The sequence below is a fragment of the Trachinotus anak genome, unplaced genomic scaffold (assembly GCF_046630095.1).
Source record: "Trachinotus anak isolate AG129_WGS33_773 ecotype Australia unplaced genomic scaffold, CSIRO_AGI_Tana_v1 ptg000026l, whole genome shotgun sequence".
Taxonomy (NCBI): Eukaryota; Metazoa; Chordata; class Actinopteri; order Carangiformes; family Carangidae; genus Trachinotus; species Trachinotus anak.
This window is the reverse complement of record NW_027273877.1, coordinates 3473016-3492189: the sequence shown is the minus strand read 5'-3', so window position 1 is coordinate 3492189 and position 19174 is coordinate 3473016. Positions and strand designations below refer to the sequence as shown.

The following is a 19174-nucleotide window of genomic DNA, read 5'->3' as shown; positions in this document are numbered from 1 at the left end:
TAAAACCACCTATCAGCTTTATACACACTCACCAAAAGCATGTCACACCCTGCGTATGTGTGCCAGCAACCTCCAGTAGTTTTTCTCTGGTCATCTCTTATTCTAAATGAATGTTTTCTTCACCGTGGCTAGACAATTTTTTCATAATTAATGAAAATTAATCATGATGATTCTTTATTCAGTTGTGGCTGCAAAGCTTCACCTCCAATCAGTTGAATTTTCAAAATAATTCCGAAAGTTATTTTCTCAGTATCCAGTCATCATTTATTGAAATCACATTTTCCCATCTTATAATGTACGACATTCTTTCACTTTAACTGACAAGTACTGCAATGGTGTTTCCACAAAGATTCCTTTCTAGCATTTCATAACTTGCACTGGTAAAAAAAAAAATATAGAGATATTGAAAATACAAAAAAAGTTTTTGAATTGCTCTGTATGGATACATCTGTGATTACCAGGCTACAAGAAGACATGTTTTCACTAAAATTATCACGCTGGGATGCCAATACAATATTGTGTATATGGAATAATACCAACCTGGAGACTATAAAAGTGTTGCACGCCTTCATTATGACAGATCTCAGTCCAGAGAAAAGAGCATGGATTGTGTCTGATGGTAGACATTTTAAAGATTAGAAAAAAAAGATTTTCAGGCCAATCTGTCCTAAAAAATGTTAATACAAAAAATAGATATTCGTGCACACTTCAAAGACCAAAATTCTGCATCTTAAATGTCAGCACGTTCCTAGAAAGAGTTGTATTTGTGTAAAAGTCTCACTCTGCCGCATTCTGGCCTGACGTCTTGATGTGTTTGGGTCAGTCATCATTGTCTCTCTGTCGGAGGCTCCTGGATTTGCCGTTCTGTGTTTTGTTTTTCTTGAATGAAGCAGGTCCGCCTTCGTCTCCAAGGGAGGTGATGATGCGCTCCTTGAACTTGGGTTTGGGCTCTGGTGGCATGTCAGCTGGAGCGCTGGCTGTGCTTCCCTCCACCTGGGGCAACTGTAAGTCCACATTGGCGCTGGGGAGGAAATAACAAAAAAAAAACAACAACTTAGAGCTTTTTAAGTAGCTACTGAGATTAATTAATGGATCAATCCCTTGTGCACAAGTATCCTAATCAACCATTCAAACAGCACATTAACAGGTTCAAACTCTTCTCTTACTATGGATCCTCCTCTTGCTGGATCTGCTCCCAGGTCCCATATGGATTGGCAGCTCTGGGCCTTTTGGCTTGTGTTGCCTCTACCTCTTTCTTCTCCTCAGGTTCAGCTGTTGTGCTTTGGACCTCTTCCTCTTCTTTCATCTCTCCCGCATCCTCTTTAGGAGTATCATCACCGGCATCTTCTCCCTCCTTTTCTGAGGGCTCAGCCTCTGCTTTCCTTTTCTGAAAACAAAAAACATGGAAAACTGTGAGGTCTCGATTTTTTTTTTTTTTTTTCATAGAATCTGAACCTGCAGAAGTTTAAATTATTTTTACTAGTACTCATGCAGTACCAGGACTGCTCTCACCCTGAAGCTGATCTTTAGGACTTTGGGCTGCTGACTGGCTTGTTCAGGGACCTCAGCCTCCTGAGATGCCTGGGCCCCATTAGAGCTCTCTTCTCCTGAAAGTGGCTCAGGCTGAGGGGTTGAGGGCTCCTCCTGACTCTCTTCTTCTTTGCTGGACCCAGATCCAGATTCCTCATTCAAAGGAAAGTCTGCTGGTTTCTCCCAGCTGGACTCTGTGAGGTGAGAGAGACATAGCATGTGATTATCTGACACAATATCAACGAAGAATCTCAAAGTGGAAGAATGTGTAAATGCATAAAAACATATTCCACCTCCACTCTCTGTGTTATAGTAATATGTATAACCATCAGGACTGACGGCTTCCATCCAAGGACAGCTTAAAGAGCTCTAAAGAGAAACACAATGTAAAGATATAAATTCATACTATAACTATAACAATAACGATACAATGCAAAAACATTTTATTATTAACCTCAGTCTGTCCAGGTTGTGCAGAGGCTGAACTTTCTCCCTGGAAACCCTCTGGTTTTTCCCATTGAGATTCTGCAGTTAAAATGCATAGACAACATTATAACACAACCACACTGGAAAATATAAAACTAATGAGGAAATGTGCTCATATAATTGACAGTTTCACGTGAAGAGTTGTATTTTCATGTTTACTTACCTCCAGTTATGGTGTTGTAATAGTATGTGTGTCCATCATCTGTTTGTCCTTCAACCCAAACCTGTGTTTCTGTTTGCTGTGGGAACTTCTTCCTTGCTTTCTCTTCTTTCTTTTGCTGTTTTCTGGGCTGGGATTTTGCCTGAGGTTTTGGCTGTATGATTGTTGTTGTTGTTGTTGTTGTTGTTGTTGTTTGGGCTGGGGAACCTGATCCTAACACAAAAACAATATAAATGCAATCAAAGAGCAAAAGTTCCTCCTAGCCCACATATCACACTTCATTTCAATAAGATGTAAAATTAATTACCTGCTGCCTCCTTCTCCATCCTCTTCAAATCTTCCTGATATGCTTTCATCGCAGCCTCCTCCATCGCTGCAAACTCTTTAGACATACGTTCCTCTTGCTTCGCCTTTTCAATGCTCTTCTTTTTAATCTGCAGAAAGAAAGATAGGAGGACATGAGTGACAGCTGCTTATAGCCAATCAGAAGAGAGCTTTCAAGCCAGAGTGTTATGCCTGGACCTTATCTCCCCTGCCAGTCCTAAGAGCAGTGCCAAAACAGGCAAGTTTTTCTTGGCTGTTAGTATTCATGCCTGTGTGTCATTGACAACCCCACCGATGAATACAAAACATTTTCATTTGTGGTTTACATAAACATTAATGAGGGATGCAACGATTAGCCAGTTAGTCAACTGACAGGAAGGTAGTTAATTAAATGTAGGCATGTTATTTATTTGGCAAAGTGAGGGCAAATATAAAGAGCAGATAAGTAGAAATAAAACAGTTAAGTTTAGCTCCATTTATTGTTGGAGATCATATTATGCACAAAAGTAAAAAAATAGCAGCATTTCACTCTTGAAATGTGAAGTATTTAGTCCCCTTTTAAACACACAAGTAAAAAAGTAAATACATTAAATTTAAATACCTCTGTAATTTTAGCAGCCACATTTTCTTTGTGATTCTTCCCTCTTTCGTGGAACTCAACGCTCTGCAAAGCAAAACATACATGAGGAAAGAGATAATCATTACATGTGTGGAGTCCTGAGCAACATGCACGGCACATTTCGACCCACTCACAGGCTTATTGTCCGCAATCCAGCACTTGCAGTACTGACAGAATTTCCTCGGTTGTGATTTCCAGTAGTCGGCCCTGGAAATGCACAAAAAAAACTGTTATTAGCTAGCAGACACCAATGAGTTAGATTACCTTTAGCATGGACAGCTAACGTGTTTAACTGTCTGCAATCCTGCCCAGGGCTAAATAATTCACTGGCTCTGTGAATGAATAATGGAGGTATAATGAAATACCCCAGTGTATCACTTTACTTACATTTTAGTTAGGTCTTGGTGGGTTAAAGTGCGACAGAGAATTTAAAACGAACCAAATAAACACAGACAACCGCTTCCCACATTTCAAGAATGACAACACCGTCCGTTACTGATGACGCCATCGTCGATCGCCGAGCAAACGAGCCCACAAGCTAAAAGAAAATGTCACGGTGAAAAAAACGCAATAAGAAATATTGATTAAAAAACGCACACAAAAAGATGCCTAAATTTGTTAATAAATAAAAATTTTTCTGAGGTCGTGGGACACCTTGATCGCAAATGGTAGCTTCATTGCTAAGGTTTGTTTCGATATTTTATGGCCCCCTAGTGGGCAAAAAAAAAAAAAAAAAATTAGAAATGTTTGTAATCGTTCAGGATCAAAAACAAAAAAAGCAAACAAAAGATGATTTTTTTAAATGTTTTACATGTAATGACGTCTAAATTTATTTACGCCAAGAACACTAAAATTGTGTGAGAAACAAACAATATGTTTCAGAAATAGCTATATAAACATATGACTTTTAAATCAAGTAACGTCCCATATGGTCTAGCGGTTAGGATTCCTGGTTTTCACCCAGGCGGCCCGGGTTCGACTCCCGGTATGGGAACATCTATTTTTATTAAATAAAACACAGTAAATATCACATTGAGAGCCGGTTAACTCCCACAAATACCTTTTAAAATATAATAATATTCATGGAGAACGGATATAAAATTCCACATGCATGTTTTTGTTTGTATGAGGTAAAAATATGATTAAATGAATATGAAAGAGTGGATACAAGGTGGAAAACTGCTAAACGTCTGACTAAATTCAACGTCTGACTGCATGTGAAAAAGATTGTGAGAAAACTGTGACGTCTAAAACACAAATTGTGAATAAAGATTCTCACACCACTGTTTCTAGGACGCAGTTGGCTGCGTCATCACTGATGGCCGGGACGAACGTTACGTAGGAAGGCCGCGACAGAACGCCCGACTTTGGTTGAGCCGATTTCGCCGGCGGTGGTTGTCGGTTTCCTCGCCTGCGCGGTGCCGAAGCTCCGGGGCTGCCCATGAACGGCACCATGGCCGCGTCCTCACACCGGATAATGCTGGGGCCGCTGGTCGCTGCCATCGACCAGGGAACAAGCTCCACTCGGTTTCTGGTAAGAGGAACTCCTCTCGGTGGCAGCTAGCCGTGTTTCATTTAATATCCGGCCCATAACCATGTCCTTGGCTGTATTTTGCAGCTTCTGTGTGACTGTACTCATGCAGAAGAGCTTTATATTAATAGCTCCAAATCATTCTGCGATTAAGTGTTTCACAGGAGGACTCTGATTGTAGCTTTCTTACATTGAGAGATATGGTTTAACGTGTTAATGGAGAAGGTCATTTAAATTTAGCCATACTGCAGTATAATAACACAGGAGACATAAGGATTCTCTGATCAGTTTGTACCTGTATTTGTTTCTCAAATGTGAATATTTGCTGGTCTTCCATTACAATAAATAAACTAAATATCTTTGAGTTTTGTATAGTTAGTTGGACAAAACAGTTTTATGACATCTCATCAACCCAATAATTAATCAAATAATTGACATGATTAACTAGTTGGTAATCAAAATAAGCATCACTTTCACAGTAGTCTTCATGCAATGTTTCTTTTCTAACAAATGATTGATTTTGCTTTCAAACTCCCCGAGTTTAAAGAACAGGTTTGTTCTTTTTATTTTCTGGGTGTGGCTGATAGTTGTGCGCATAATGCATGAATCACCTCAAACTGACAGAAACAAAACATCTGGTCACAGATTGCTGAAGTGAATTTTTGCTCGATGGTGATTTTTTATTTTTTTTTTATAGAAAGAAATGTATTAATTTCAGTTTTGTTTTAGGACTGAATGTGACTAAACATGGGCTATAAGTAATTACAACAGTGCTGCTGTGTGCAAAAAGCTTGCAAACTCACTTTGTATTAGTATAATTCTATTGAATGTGTTGGGTTGTTGCCTGAGCTGCTCTTTCTGTCCTCCAGTTGCAATATTGTTAGTTTCCAGTTATTAATGAAGGTGTGTCTGAAATTACATCAGAAAAGGTAATAACATAATATAGAAAATCAGCAAACAACTGGTCTGTTTGTACCTGAAGGGCAGTAGCCTGGAGTCTTGAAAGTCAGGTTTTTGAGTCAACGGATGTCAATTCGAATCCCACAACTGCTGAGAAAATGTAAATAACAAAAGGAGAATGTGAAATCCCTTCCAACATACATGATGAACTGCATGTTCAGTTTTCCGTGGATGAATGAAGCATAAAGTAATATGTCATTGCCTAACGTGACCTTCGTTCTCTTGGGATGTTTTCTCTCTTTGAAAGGTGTTTAATTCAAAAACAGCAGAGCTCCTTAGTCATCATCAGGTGGAAATCAAACAGAGCTTCCCCAAAGAAGGGTAAGTGAAAAGACTATAGTGATCCAGTTAAAAAGAAAACACAATTCCTAAAATATCTCATGCAATTTAGAAATGTGGAGATCTTATTCGTTGTATTTGTCCTGATTTTCAGATGGGTAGAGGAGGACCCCAAAGAAATTCTGCAGTCAGTGTACGAGTGCATGGAGCGGACATGTGAAAAACTCACCCAGCTCAACATAGACATCTCAAACATTAAAGGTATGCAAACATGGGGCTTATGTTACCCCTGCTGTCTTTAAGCAGTGCTCAGACATTATTTCCATCTATTTCAAAGAGGTGTTTATGAGCTAAAGTCTGTTGCTTGTGTTTGTCTAGCTATCGGAGTGACCAACCAAAGAGAGACCACACTTGTTTGGGACAAAGAGACAGGAGAGCCCCTCTACAATGCAATCGGTAAAGTTTTGTTTTGTTTCTGTCATTATTTGTACATCGTTTTCATTTATCCTGGCACAGATCTGACATTCTTTGATAATAAAAGCCTTAGATGGAACTTGTGTTGTGTCGCAGTAAAAACTGGCAGCAAACTCACGCAGGGCTGTTGAATTTGACTGATTTTGGTTGCTGTGAAATAACCACAGTGTTTTTGTTCAGTTTGGCTGGATCTGCGGACTCAATCAACTGTTGAACGTCTAATTAACAAAACACCAGGAAGGAATAAGAACCACTTGAAGGTGAGATCCTCATCTGTTCTGCTAATTCTCTAAGCAGTCTCTTTTCTCTTTTCTCCTCTTAGTCATTTTTTAAATTCCTGTCTCATATTGATTTCAGCACATTGCAATTTAAAATGAAATGCAGACTTCTGATAACATTGCTAGTAGCAGCACTAGCAGAGTTGTTTCAATCATTGTCATCCTGCAGCATAAGACAGGGCTCCCCATTAGCACTTACTTCAGCGCAGTGAAACTTCGCTGGCTGATGGACAACGTGGACGAGGTCCATGAGGCCGTCGTGTCTCACCGCGCCATGTTCGGCACCATTGACTCCTGGCTCATTTGGGTAAGAGAGTACAGACTCCCTGCCTCAACAGTTGTGTAGGTGTCACTGGGATTTTGTTTTTTATTTTTTTATTTATTTTTTTTCATTTTTTTATGGCTGTTCAACAGTGTTTGACAGGGGGCAAGTCGGGCGGAGTCCACTGCACAGATGTGACCAACGCCAGCAGAACCATGCTGTTTAACATTCACACAATGGACTGGGACCCAGAACTTTGCAAGTATGACAGCTGTCTTTCATTGGTCTTTCATTCCACCATGCTGCCTGTTATTTGAAAAATATCACTGAAATAAATTGTGCTTTTACTTTGAAATTCATGCTACAGTAATTTATACATTCAAAGGTTTTTGTTTTCATATAGAATACAGAATTGGCTTAATTATTCATTTCTTTTAATTCCCATCAGATATTTTGGTATTCCCATGGAGATCTTGCCCAGAGTGAGGAGTTCTTCAGAAATATATGGTCTCATGGTAAGTCAGTCAGTCTGTGCCAAGTCTAGTCTACCTACACTTTCACACTAAAAAGTGTTTATATTAACTTTTTACTCTAATGATTTCACTGCTGTGTCTAGTGTGACTCTAGTGCTGTGTTCAAAGAGTGGATTGTCTCATGCAACAGGGCACTGATAAGATAATAGAGATTTTTGTTTGTGTTTTTTTTTTTTCTTAGTATGCTTCCAGACTGTTTTAAGTGCATGAAGGTTGACTGTGAAATCCTTTTAGGCATTTTTTGTGTGCCATTGTCTCTCTTTTCTCACTGGTAGAAAATATGTTCTAGCCGGGTAAGTAAGACTCGCCATCACTATTTTACCTCATCATGCAAAGTAACCCACCCTGCTTCTCCGTGGCCAGAGCAAATACACCATCACATAGTGCATTTCCAAGATTCATATGGATGTTTCACTTGCTGAGGTGTTACAATTAATTAATGAATGGATTTTGCCTTGTTACTACTTGTTGGAAAGTCGTATAAACAAGTCAGAGCTTGGACTATTTTCAACCAGCTGTCATTTAAAAAAAAAAAAAAAAAAATTGTATCCCATTAGTGAAATGAACATTTAACAGATTTAATGGGCATTTAGAAACATTAAGATGCTTAGCGTTTCATGCAGTAACCAAGCTGTAAACCAGAAGCACAACATTCACTGCTGCTTAGTTGTAACTAACTCTTAACTAACGTGGTACATATGGTGTTGTAATGCACTGTCAGCACAAGCTATTAAACATTTGAGCTAATTACCACAATACATATTGACACCAATTAGATGTGGATAGTTGGGGAAGTTTAACATTGTATAATTGACTGAAAGCAGTTTCCACAGCTTTCTTCTTGTGTAATCAGGCTCCCATCTTTATCAACTGCAGCAAACGAGACTGAAACTCTAATTAAATTCTGTCCTCTTATAAATCTTACAAAGTGTCCAAAATGAACTCTTTAGTTGAAGTGACTTTGAAGTGACTTGCAGACACGCTAACTCACACTAATATGAGGGCATACATATATGCTGTATTGGAAATGTGCTGGATGGTCCCTGTCCCTCATTGCTTCTGTTGTGGCATGCTGCTCAGCTGGTTGTCACTGACGCCCACAGTTTTCCTGAAATACTATCTCCCACTGCAGCGTCCCATCATGTCTCCTAAATCTCTTCACTCTTGTATTTAACTGACTTTTATCCTCTGTCTTTAAACATATCACTTAAACAACATCCTCAAGTAGGAGTGAAGACATTTTCATTTACACAGGTTCACACTTGCCCTTGTTTTACTTCACTGTGTTTCCATTGTTGCAGTTTACCGTATGTAAAAATGCAGTGGTAGAATTCAAATCGGTACAGTTTTGTTATTTGGCTTCGTGTAGTCAAATAATGAGGAATTCCCTTTTGTTTTCAGTGTTGTCTGGGCAAGGTTGTTGCTCATAGTGACTAAAAATTAATGTGTCTCTCCACTTGTGTCTGAATGTATTTGTATTTTTTGTGAAAGTTATCACAGTTGATTTGTTATTTGACCAACAAATATGCCCCCTTGAATTATACCCAGGTGTATAATTTCAAGTTTATGATAATTAGTTATTTTATTTTCTACATCTGACTGAAAACAATCACAACAGTTCATGCCCCGTCGATGAACATTTTTCTTTATAATTGTGAAGTGGTGGTACAACCAGAAATAGAACAAATTGCTGGAAAAAAAATCTTTAAAATGCTCATTTAATGGACTTAACCAGGAAAAAACATACAGTTCACTTATACAACAATAAATCTTTTCTTTTGACAGAAATCTGGTGCTCTGTCAGGTATTCCTATTTCAGGGGTAAGTTTATCTTTTTTTTTTTTTACTCCACTAACATTGTCTCAGTGTGCAACACTTAGACTTTGTGATAAATGTATATATGTTTTTTTAAATCAGTGTCTTGGGGATCAGTCAGCCGCACTGGTTGGACAGATGTGTTTTCAGGACGGGCAAGCTAAAAACACGTAAGAAGCCTTGTGTTTTTTGTAGATTAGACAGAGGTCATGTTATGGGAAATGTATATCTCCTTTCTTAGAAATTCAACATAAAGTTATATTTTTCCTGTGTTTCAGGTATGGAACTGGCTGCTTTCTCCTGCGAAACACTGGAGCCAAGGTACATCACTTAACATTTGTATCTTAAGCACTCATATAAATTGTGACATCCTTGTGCACATTGAATGCAGTGACATTTTCCTGTCGTTTTGCAGCCTGTCATGTCTGACCACGGCCTTCTGACCACTGTGGCGTACAAACTTGGTCGGGATAAACCTGCCTGTTATGCACTGGAGGTACAGCATCTTAAATACAATTTTGATGTGAATATTACTTATAATATGTAAAGAAGAAAGAAAGGTTCTCCATCTGTGATTATGTCGATACAGCTGCGCTATTTTCTTTCTTTTTTTTCCTGCTACTTCTTGCCAGGGCTCTGTGGCCATCGCTGGAGCTGTGGTTCGTTGGCTGCAGGACAACCTGGGGATCATTGGATCATCTGAAGAGCTCGGTACGTCCTGCTCGTCTTTGTTCATTGTAATGGTCAACTTCTACAGGACTGTGGTGTCCTCTGAACTCTTAGATGATAAACAAAGTTGTGTACATGTGTTCCCAGCTATTGTGCACCCTACAACAAAGAAGTACAAGTCATTAAAAGAACATGCATCTTCCGGTTATGTTTCTTTCTCTGTGCAGAGAAGCTGGCTGCTTCAGTTGGTACATCCTACGGTTGCTACTTTGTTCCTGCATTTTCGGGTCTTTATGCACCTTACTGGGAGCCTAGTGCGAGAGGGTAAGACCAAGAGCTTCTCTGTAGTGTAGTAAACCTGCCTAAAACTATTCACACAGCCTGCTGAAATAGATCTTAGTCTCTGATTCACTCAGTCTAAATCTTTCTCTGTGTCACAGGATCATATGTGGGTTAACTCAGTTTACTAATAAGAGTCACCTTGCCTTTGCTGCACTGGAAGCTGTCTGTTTCCAGACACGAGAGGTGTGAAAATTCCCCATCAAGACACAAGACATGTTTATTTCTATCTATTTCTTATGTGTGTGAATAGATGCAGCTATGTGTGTAATAACTGGGGATGTTTGTTTGGATGCAGATACTGGATGCCATGAACCAGGACAGCGGCATCCCGCTAACTCAGCTCCAGGTGGATGGAGGAATGACGTCCAACAGGCTGCTGATGCAGCTGCAGGCTGACATTCTCTGTATCCCTGTTGGTAAGATTTCCATTCATTCCTTATCATGTGATTAGGTATTTAGTCACGTGCGAGTCAAAAGGGATCAGTGGGTACATACATGACATTTCCCTTATTTGATCGTTCCTCGCTCTGCAATCCCACAAATCATTCAGTTTTCCATGTGAGGATGTTTTTTTATTCTCATTTCTGTTTGTGAAGTCACAAAGGGAATGAATGCAAATAATTATTACATCACTTACATTACTTTATGCCAGTAGGCATAGCTCATTGGTATCCACTATGGCTCAGCTCATCTGTACAGAGTTTAAATACAGAAAATGACACTGAAGAGACAGGGCGTTATCATTTCTCTTAAAACACATTTCCTTGATTCCTCTCTGCTAAGATGCAAGGGAAAGACGCAAGTGAGGGAAATGTGGACGCAGTTAAGAGGATTGGCACATACCAATCAAGTGTCATGCCAAATGGAAACTTGTGACAGCCACGTGGTTGCATAATAAACAAACGCTGGCAGTGATCAAACTGGTTCCTCAGCCAGCAGGTCACTCTGATGTCCAGTGCAAAACTATGCACACATTTATCTGATGTGAAGGCATCACATGATGTCATCGTTTAGGGTGAAAAACAACTCCGAATGTGTTTTTACATACCACCCACAATCCAAAGACAGTGGAGAGTGAATTGAGCATTTCAACGGCGCAGCAGTCCTGTTGTGTCACACTGTTGTAGTCGTGTAAAGGATATTACTGCCTGGCATTGTGTAGACTAACCACACAGTTTAAAAATTATTGGTTATGTGCCAATCTTTAGTCCAGTACATAATCTAACTGCCCCTAAATATTTCCAGACTGTGCCTAAAATGCAAATTCTGCAGATTCTGTCCTTATGTCTGATTAAAAATTGTTTTCAGTGAAGCCGTCCATGCCTGAGACCACAGCGCTCGGTGCAGCCATGGCAGCCGGAGCAGCAGAGGGGGTGAGCGTGTGGAGTCTGAGCCCAGAGGACCTGAGTGAAGTCACATCAGAGAAGTTTGAGCCTCAGATCAACCCTGAAGGTACAGTGAGCCACTGCTGCTCTCTACACACGCCTGATGGGACGATGATGTTCCTGTGTGTCCTCAGCAGCTGCTGCTCAAAACAGTAAAGGTGAACAGTTTCTGTGTATGTGTTCAGAGAGCGAGTTTCGGTACGCACGATGGAAGAAGGCGGTCCAGAAATCCATGAACTGGGAGACGACAGAGCCTGTTTGTAATGGAAACGGTAGGCAGGACTACACTCACACTTGAGCCAAGTTCAGGCCCAAAACAGACAAAGCCTTGAACCAAAAACTTGAGTTGTCACTTCCAGTGTGGCTTAACAAGTCTATTTTAAAACAATACTGGATTATTGGTGGCTGTAATTGTTCTTCTGGTTCATACTGAGCATTAAAAAAAATCCCTTCCTGTAGCATTTTTAATGTAAGAGATGGGGAACAAAATCAGTACTCTCATGTAGTCAAATCAAGTGGTTATCTTCCAGTGTTACTCATTAATCCCACTTTGTGTCACTGTCCCTTTGCTGTGGCTCTAAATCCATAAGGCTGCAAGTCGTACCATCATGTGTTTGAGGCTTAATCTGTAATTATAGGACATTTTTAATCTTCCTGCTGTTTGTAATTTGTTGATTTATATGACTAAATTTGTCCTGACAGTCAAAACTGAATTAAATATTCTGTGAATATTCTTTCACTGAATATTGATGCACATGCTTAGGGATTCTGAGATAAACTATTATTTCAAATGAAAACAAAATCAAGCTGGAGAATGATTTTTTTTTCTGTCTCTCCTGGTGCGCTTATCGGCCCTTTGTTTGGATGGCCAAAAGGTGAAACTAGTATCTTCAGCAGCGTTCCCCTGGGCTTCTACATCATGGGCAGCATGTTGATGTTAATTGGTGCAAAATACATCTCAGGTCAGTGTCTCCTTCAGTCTGCGTATGAAGTGTAATATTCTTTAGAAATTAAATAGTAAAACTGGTTCTGCTTCCTGTAATTTTACTTTTAAGTGCATGTAGTTATTACCGTTTCAGTGGGAAAGTAAATTCAACAAAGAAAAGTTAATTCAACTTAATTTCTTTGAATTGTGTGGTTTACATTTTTCAAAATTTAACAAAATGTTTTCTTGTTTATGGAAAAAAAAACTTCTGCGATGGGCTTACATAAGTCTGAATGGCAGCTTTATGTAAAATGAATTTAGATCTTACAGTTGTCTACCAGGAAATTGGCACACTAAATGATAACATCAGCTGCTGTATGTTCAGCCATCGTAAAAACAAGCAGTTGCCACGCAACTGAGCTAGCTTGATGCTGGGTGTAGAAACAAACCATAGTTGATTAATGCCAGTGAAAGTGAATTATAATGTCGACCTTTCTTACTGAACTTGTCTGTCTTTGTTATTTTTCTGTCAACATTAGGCCACACCTAGGCTTCAGACCCCTTGAGGCATTAAAGCAAAGATGGAAACAACCGCTCTTCATGCTGGACCACCTGCACTCTCTTTTGCACTGATTTTCCAAAAGGCATTCCAGAAGAAGGACGTTGATGATGAATCTAACCACTGACTGGAAACCCAGGACAAATTTGAACTGACTAATGGGACTTTTTGTCATTATTCTCACTGTTTTTTAATCAGATTATTTTTCCTTAAAGCAGATGAGAGCACACTACATTAGACATGAATTTTAGCAGGAGTGTGCATGCAGTATTCCTTTTTTCCAAAGGTGCATGAATTCTGAGCTTATTTATGTAGGAACTCTGCTGATGGTAGTTCACATTGTTGTTATCTTTCCACAGTGGTGTTTAATGAAGCTTACTGTCTAATTTTTCTTACTTGTTGTAATTAGTCACGTTACTGTTACCCTTGAATGATCTTCCAACGGTCATGTTGTGATGTTTTGTTGCTCCAGACCCTCGAGCACTTTATATTTTTTGCTTTGTCTCGTGGGAGCTGTGTACTAACAAGAGTCTATACATGTATATGTGTATATATATATATATATTTTCTAACAGTTGGGATTAAGACATAAAGTTTGAAAACAAGGGGAGGAAGGAATGGGAGTTAATGAACTGACAAGGTTGCTTTTCGCTGAAAGTGATGTTCTTTTACATACTTGAACATTTGTAAAAGGTCTGGATATGTATTGTGTTATGAGCAAACATGCGATGAAAGGCAATAATGAGGAACTGGCAGACAATGTTGGCTTTCAGTGTTAACACAATATGTGAAGGCATTTAAGTTGCAAACAGGCATATATAAATAGGTATATTTCACTGAATTTGACAGAAGCTCCTCTTGTGAATCTTTCTGCCTGCTTCACTTTTGTTTGCTAGACCTGATTGTTAGGTTTTGTTAAAAAACATGTTTAAGATTCACTTTGATTAATTAATTATTTATTAAATTTATCTGTCACATTATGCAAAAATATGCATCCTTACAGACAACTCAATTAAGCAGTTTTATTGCACTAAAATGTTGAGAGTTCAGTGTTTTTCCGAGTAAATTACTTAATGCAACGAGAGCTTCACGATACCATTGGAACTTAAATATTTAAATTAGTTCAAGGTTTAAAGAATTAACCATGAAGAAGTAGAGGTGTGTAAATGAGTGTCAGTATTTATTCTGTTGCCAAGCATTTGTCTACTGTGTTCTACATGTTTGTCTACTGTGTGGATCAGAAACAGAAAGAAAGCCAGTGATGGAGGAATAACATGTCTCAGAAATTGTTTAATGTTTGCTCTGGATAGTTGTGCTGTTATTTATTAAACTGTAGAGTCCATGGAAGGTATGAAATTGCTCAGTGCAAAGGTTTAAAGTCTGTTTTGGGATATGAACACAATTTACTAATAGATATTTATTCATGACTTGAATTTAATCTCGAGTAAAAAGGGTTTAATTGAACTGTTTAAATTTAAAAAAATATGAAAATAGAGAAGTAGATTTAAAATGGCTGCAAACATCAAAGTAGTGTACGATCCTGTTGAGCTTCTTAAAACATTAAAGAGACATTTAAGCCCAAGTTTGATGTTCCAGATGTCCAGACCTTTAAAAAGTTTGTAGCTAAGGAGCAAAGAGGAACTCTGTTCAGCAGGCATTATTTAGTTGGAAATGTGATGGGTTTGACTGATGAAACTGTGTGTGTATGGCGTCAATTCTTATGTATGGAAACATGTTTTCTGGGAGAATAAATGTCATCAAAAATGAGCTCACTTGATTATGAATTTTCCTGTTGCATTTTGGTAACTGATTTGGAGACTGAAAAAAGGCCAATAATATAATTTCTACCCACATGATCACATATAAAGCTGGCTGGTATAAAAGTGGTTGACAACAAACTTTTTCTTTATCTTTCTTTACATTCTATGTAGCTAATCATTAGCTAGTTAGCTAAGTTGACCGTGAACTTTAATTTGTAACCATAAAACGAACTTTCTACAAAGTTCCTACAAATCTATTAGTCTGATCAGTGGCTTTTTAAAAATAAGACCTTATTTCCTCTGCAGTCATGACAAACAAACACAGGCTGTATTTAGACTAAAGCAAAGCACAACCTGCCTTTCCTCGGGGGGGGGGGGGGGACCCAAGGGAGTGGTTTGTGCCAACTGCAATGCAAGTTATTCTGTACTTGCTGTTTAAGTTCGTGTAGGCTTCAGCTCTGAGACAGAGGCTCCATCCAGCAGATGTTCCAGTGGTGCTGCCAGGGTTGACCAGTAAGTCTTTAACAGATGTAACAAATAAAAAAATTTGGATTTTCTACTTTTTTTCCCACAAACTTAGTGTCAAAAATATTACAAAAACTAAGACAGTATGGTATTTTCTTTAGCATATACTCTGCTGTACGCATAACTATTTAACTAATTACATATAACTGACTTTTTTCCCTGCTATTCTCAGTAATCATAGGTTAAGTTTGCAATACAGTAAGGTTACTTATTCGCTTATAAAGGCTTTATTGTTCAGAAGTTTTGCTTATGTATGCAGAGCATTGTGGTCATTTGCATATCAACTGAACATCAGCAGCTACTTTGGACGTCGAACTGACGGGTTGCACAGACTTTTTACAGATAATTTTGTATTATTTTTATTATTCACAAACTCTTTGCAGGTAATGATTTACTTTACACTTATTTTCCTAAAAAAGATCCTATTACCCTTATGTAATTTTGTATTTCATGAAACAGCCTGAAATTTAATGTGAACTTTATCTATAAGGAAAAAGTGAGGAAACTAAAGTAAACTGGATTTACCCTCCGGTATGAACTTTAATACCTTTACTTTGAAACTGACATCAAACTTTCTTAGTAACGTGTCAACCAGGAAGTTGTGCCAGGTGGCAGTTGTTCCTCATTTCAGCTTTCAGCTTGTGGTGAAAAGCAGAAAGGTGCAGGCAGGTGAACCTGCTTTGTGATACACGCACTGAACTGCACTGTGTTGACAGCATGTCTACATTCCAGGTGTGTGAGAGAAGAGAAACCGCCGCTACAAGTGGTGCGCTGTGTTAATGCATAACACCTTCAGCATGTTGGATCCAAGACTGAGTGAGACCAGAGGAAACCAGATCCTGTCAACGGCCACCAACTTCAGCCAGGATTATAAAGGTCAGTGTTTAATTGTGGTAAACAGATATGCACCATTTTCAAAACTATTGAATTCTCTCTACACACCTACTCTCTCTAATGTTCTTGCTCCTGAGCACGTGACTCTACTTGTTTCAAGACAGAGGGGGACAAGGAAGTCCACCGACTTATTTGTGTGCTGAATTAGTCAGACTGTTGACACATAGAGAGCTACCTAACCAACCTTGGGCTTTGATTGCAAAATGAGTCATAAAGTAGTTAAACATTCATATTTCACATTTTTACAGTAGAAGTCATCTTAAAGCATTGGCCCTTATAATCCCAGGGACTGCATGTTTTAGCTCTATGGAAGTGAAAGTGCTTGCACGGTAATCAGTCAATCAAACAACCAATCAATCAATCAAACTAAAGCTGTTGGATAAATGTATTGTGGTAAAAAGTACAATATTTCCCCAACATGTAAAGAACGTACCTCAAAACTGTACGTAAGTAAAATACTTGAGAAAATGTACCTAGATTTATTCCACGACTGCTTTGTATTTCTACTCCACTACATTTCAGAGGGAAAGCAGGAGTTTTTAATTATTTTACATTACATTATTGCTGTTTTTTCCCCCAGGCTTTCTCATCACTGATCCCAGGCCACCAGGATACGTCCAAGCTCTGCAGAAGAAGAACACAGTGAAAGAACTGCTGAAGATGAAACGCCAGATTTATGAACAGGTATTTTGACATGGACATGAACATGACAAGACAAGTTTAAGATAAGTTACACAAGCTTTGTGGTAGGTTTTGGATTTCCTAGAAATGTTGCAATCGTCTCTTTTATCCATGTGTTTGTAAAAAAAACAATATATGTGGGAGTCAGGTTTCATTTGAGTTTTTTTTAAATAAATGTGTACACCTGTTTTGTTTATGAAAATACATGAACTTTGAGTATGAGGAAGAAGTCGAGGCAGCAAAGTAGAGCTTCTCAAGATTAGTATGCAAATCATTTAAAGGCAGCACCAAATGTGGGTGTGTCTGTTACAAAAGATAACCAAAGTTCATTCACATGCTTACATAAAATTATGTACAATTTGAACTATAGTAACAGTTTGGAAAATTGTCTTTCAGAAATGGAGCATGGAGCATGAATTTAAATCTGCAAAACTTGAACCTTTTGCCAGTGATGTGAGCCCTCACTTATTGGGCCCTCAAGCACCAGTGAACCCATTTACCCCCCCTCATTTCCCCCCTGCTTCAACTGAAAATGGCCACATAACCCCAGAACAAGTGCAACATCCAGCTCTGCAGGGACAAGTGGCTCTGACTGCAGAAGTCAAAATGTCTTTATTCCAGTGGCAAATACAGCAGGAGGCACAGAGAGTTGGCGGAGTTTCCCCTGAGCTGCTGAACATGCAAGATGCAGATGGTGACACGTATGTATGGATGAACAGAGTTGTCATTTAGACCAGTGATTCCCAAACACAGTACATGTACTTGTTATATGATTAGAAATTGGCATGATGCTGATTTTGTAATAAATTCATGAAAACCAGTGAGGTTCTTGTCAAACTATAAGAGCACTCAGAGAGCGCAGACCTCTGCCAAGGCATATGTCAAACATACAACAGACTTCCTAGGAAAATAAATCAAATTCATAGTGAATCAGATCAGGATCTACACCAAATTTTAGCTGGTTTTCCCCTGGCCCATGCTTCTTCCCGCCACTGAGTTCAAGGGCAATCAGCTCAGTAATACAGACGCAGCGGAAAACAGTCCACCATAGCCAGACCTATCTCCACAGGGCCTTGAAAATATAACCTCTTTGTCAGAGGGGATTAGGCATGCATAAAAGGTAAGCAAGCCAGCAGAGAAGTTGAGACAGTTGGCTAAGAGTGATAGATTGTAATGGAAGTGATGGTTGAAATGGTGATAAATAAACAATTGATAAACAATTGAGAGTAATGTTTGAAATAGCTAAATTGAATGAGCAAATTGTTTGCCAAAAGAGATAGATAAATGGTTGAAGCTCGCTTAGTTGAAACCACAAGGGTTGAAAGTTATCTAAAAGTACTGAATAAATGGTCCATGTGATTAAGACTGGCACATAGACATAATTTGCATGTGGATATCATGTAATTGGCCGTTTCCTTTTTCAACTGCCAGGTTTCTGCACATAGCAGTGGCACAAGGTAAACGGGCCCTGGCTTATGTGCTTGCTGCAAAAATGGCTAGTTGTGGCTCTCTGGACAAGAAAGAGCACAACGGACAGGTACATATGCTTAACAAGGTTGAATATGTTCACCTCACTCGAATAGTACTCACATACAACATATCATTTATGCTGATTTTCATGCTCTTTTTACACAGACAGCGCTTCATATAGCAGCTGCCACCAATCAATACTTAATTGTGCACGACCTGCTGGCACACGGAGCACAAATCAACACTTGTGACTTCTGGGGCCGATCTCCTTTGCACGTGTGCGTTGAGAAAGGCCACGTTCTCAGTCTTCAGGTAAGAATTCAGTGTTTATGCATCAACACAATTCAAATTTAAAAGTCATGGTTTGAACATCTTCATAGTCAAAGGCTCAATCCCAGTCCCAGCGTCAGCCAAAGTGTAGTAAGAGTAGTGCTTATCCCTTCCTCATCATCGGCCCACAAGGCCGTTGTTTTTGATTATAAATTCATCACCAGTAAGATGAAAGGCTCTAAGAACAAAGAGCTAACCATCTAATCAAATAGCTCAGACTGTTGGAAGACAGGCTGATAGTTCTGAAGATGTGGGTTTGATTCTTAAGAGGCTCTGTGAATTTTGAAGTCCAAAAGCTCTAGGAAACACAAGTCCACTGTTTGATCAAATAGATCAGACTGAAGTGAATTTTGAAGTTCAATACTCAGTGCAAACACTCAAAG

The 19174-nt window shown here is 39.0% G+C and overlaps 3 protein-coding genes and 1 non-coding gene across 9 annotated transcripts in view; 3 read left to right on the top strand and 1 right to left on the bottom strand.

Moving 5' to 3' along the window:
* Positions 1 to 238: 238 nt before the first annotated feature.
* Positions 239 to 3658, bottom strand: wbp4 (WW domain binding protein 4). The gene is made up of 10 exons (XM_071464771.1): positions 3507 to 3658; positions 3254 to 3326; positions 3102 to 3164; positions 2484 to 2610; positions 2180 to 2389; positions 1985 to 2055; positions 1824 to 1899; positions 1513 to 1724; positions 1167 to 1387; positions 239 to 1021 (listed from the first exon to the last, which is right to left on the bottom strand). Coding segments are annotated over exons 1-10 (1257 nt in total). The 5' UTR covers positions 3509 to 3658; the 3' UTR covers positions 239 to 819.
* A 383-nt stretch (positions 3659 to 4041) lies between these two features.
* trnae-uuc (transfer RNA glutamic acid (anticodon UUC)) lies at positions 4042 to 4113 on the top strand. The gene has a single exon. It is a non-coding gene; the product is annotated as a tRNA-Glu (tRNA).
* Positions 4114 to 4425: 312 nt separating this feature from the next.
* On the top strand, positions 4426 to 14898 carry LOC139609861 (glycerol kinase). 4 transcript variants are annotated; one of them, XR_011685381.1, is made up of 22 exons: positions 4431 to 4653; positions 5858 to 5931; positions 6044 to 6150; positions 6268 to 6345; positions 6544 to 6623; positions 6811 to 6948; positions 7056 to 7165; positions 7352 to 7418; positions 7712 to 7729; positions 9222 to 9257; positions 9354 to 9421; positions 9530 to 9572; positions 9667 to 9747; positions 9884 to 9962; positions 10148 to 10244; positions 10361 to 10445; positions 10558 to 10678; positions 11571 to 11714; positions 11833 to 11919; positions 12523 to 12609; positions 13112 to 14661; positions 14715 to 14898. XR_011685381.1 is itself a non-coding variant. In XM_071464857.1 (21 exons), the coding sequence occupies exons 1-21, from the start codon at positions 4561 to 4563 to the stop codon at positions 13120 to 13122; spliced, it is 1704 nt and encodes a 567-aa protein (XP_071320958.1). In that variant the 5' UTR covers positions 4431 to 4560; the 3' UTR covers positions 13123 to 14898. The 4 variants fall into 4 exon arrangements, 2 of the variants coding, with proteins under 2 accessions (XP_071320958.1, XP_071320959.1); XR_011685382.1 differs by having other exon boundaries at positions 4426 to 4653; positions 11814 to 11919; positions 13112 to 14898; XM_071464857.1 differs by having other exon boundaries at positions 13112 to 14898.
* Positions 14899 to 15041: 143 nt separating this feature from the next.
* nfkbiz (nuclear factor of kappa light polypeptide gene enhancer in B-cells inhibitor, zeta) overlaps positions 15042 to 19174 on the top strand; it is a 43411-nt gene continuing 39278 nt past the window's right edge. For 2 of the 3 annotated variants that reach the window (XM_071464861.1, XM_071464859.1), the window contains exons 1-6: positions 15042 to 15404; positions 16149 to 16292; positions 16891 to 16994; positions 17388 to 17692; positions 18423 to 18528; positions 18627 to 18773. In XM_071464861.1, coding sequence (XP_071320962.1) covers positions 16196 to 16292; positions 16891 to 16994; positions 17388 to 17692; positions 18423 to 18528; positions 18627 to 18773 — 759 coding nt within the window. In that variant the 5' untranslated portion in view covers positions 15042 to 15404; positions 16149 to 16195. Of the gene's footprint in view, positions 15405 to 15934; positions 16293 to 16890; positions 16995 to 17387; positions 17693 to 18422; positions 18529 to 18626; positions 18774 to 19174 lie in introns of those variants that run through there. The other variant, XM_071464860.1, reaches the window with a different exon arrangement.

What these genes read in the sequence shown, in the direction of transcription:
- wbp4 (XM_071464771.1), bottom strand. An exon ending in TGGCTGCTAAAATTACAGAG is followed by an intron (nt 2,611 to 3,101) that starts GTATTTAAATTT and finishes TTCTTTCTGCAG; the next exon opens with ATTAAAAAGAAGAGCATTGA. An exon ending in CTATAACACAGAGAGTGGAG is followed by an intron (nt 1,725 to 1,823) that starts GTGGAATATGTT and finishes CTCACCTCACAG; the next exon opens with AGTCCAGCTGGGAGAAACCA.
- LOC139609861 (XM_071464857.1), top strand. Translation starts at nt 4,561, where the DNA reads ATGAACGGCACCATGGCCGCGTCCTCACACCGGATAATGCTGGGGCCG. An exon ending in GCCCCTCTACAATGCAATCG is followed by an intron (nt 6,346 to 6,543) that starts GTAAAGTTTTGT and finishes GTTTTTGTTCAG; the next exon opens with TTTGGCTGGATCTGCGGACT. An exon ending in TGGATCATCTGAAGAGCTCG is followed by an intron (nt 9,963 to 10,147) that starts GTACGTCCTGCT and finishes TTCTCTGTGCAG; the next exon opens with AGAAGCTGGCTGCTTCAGTT.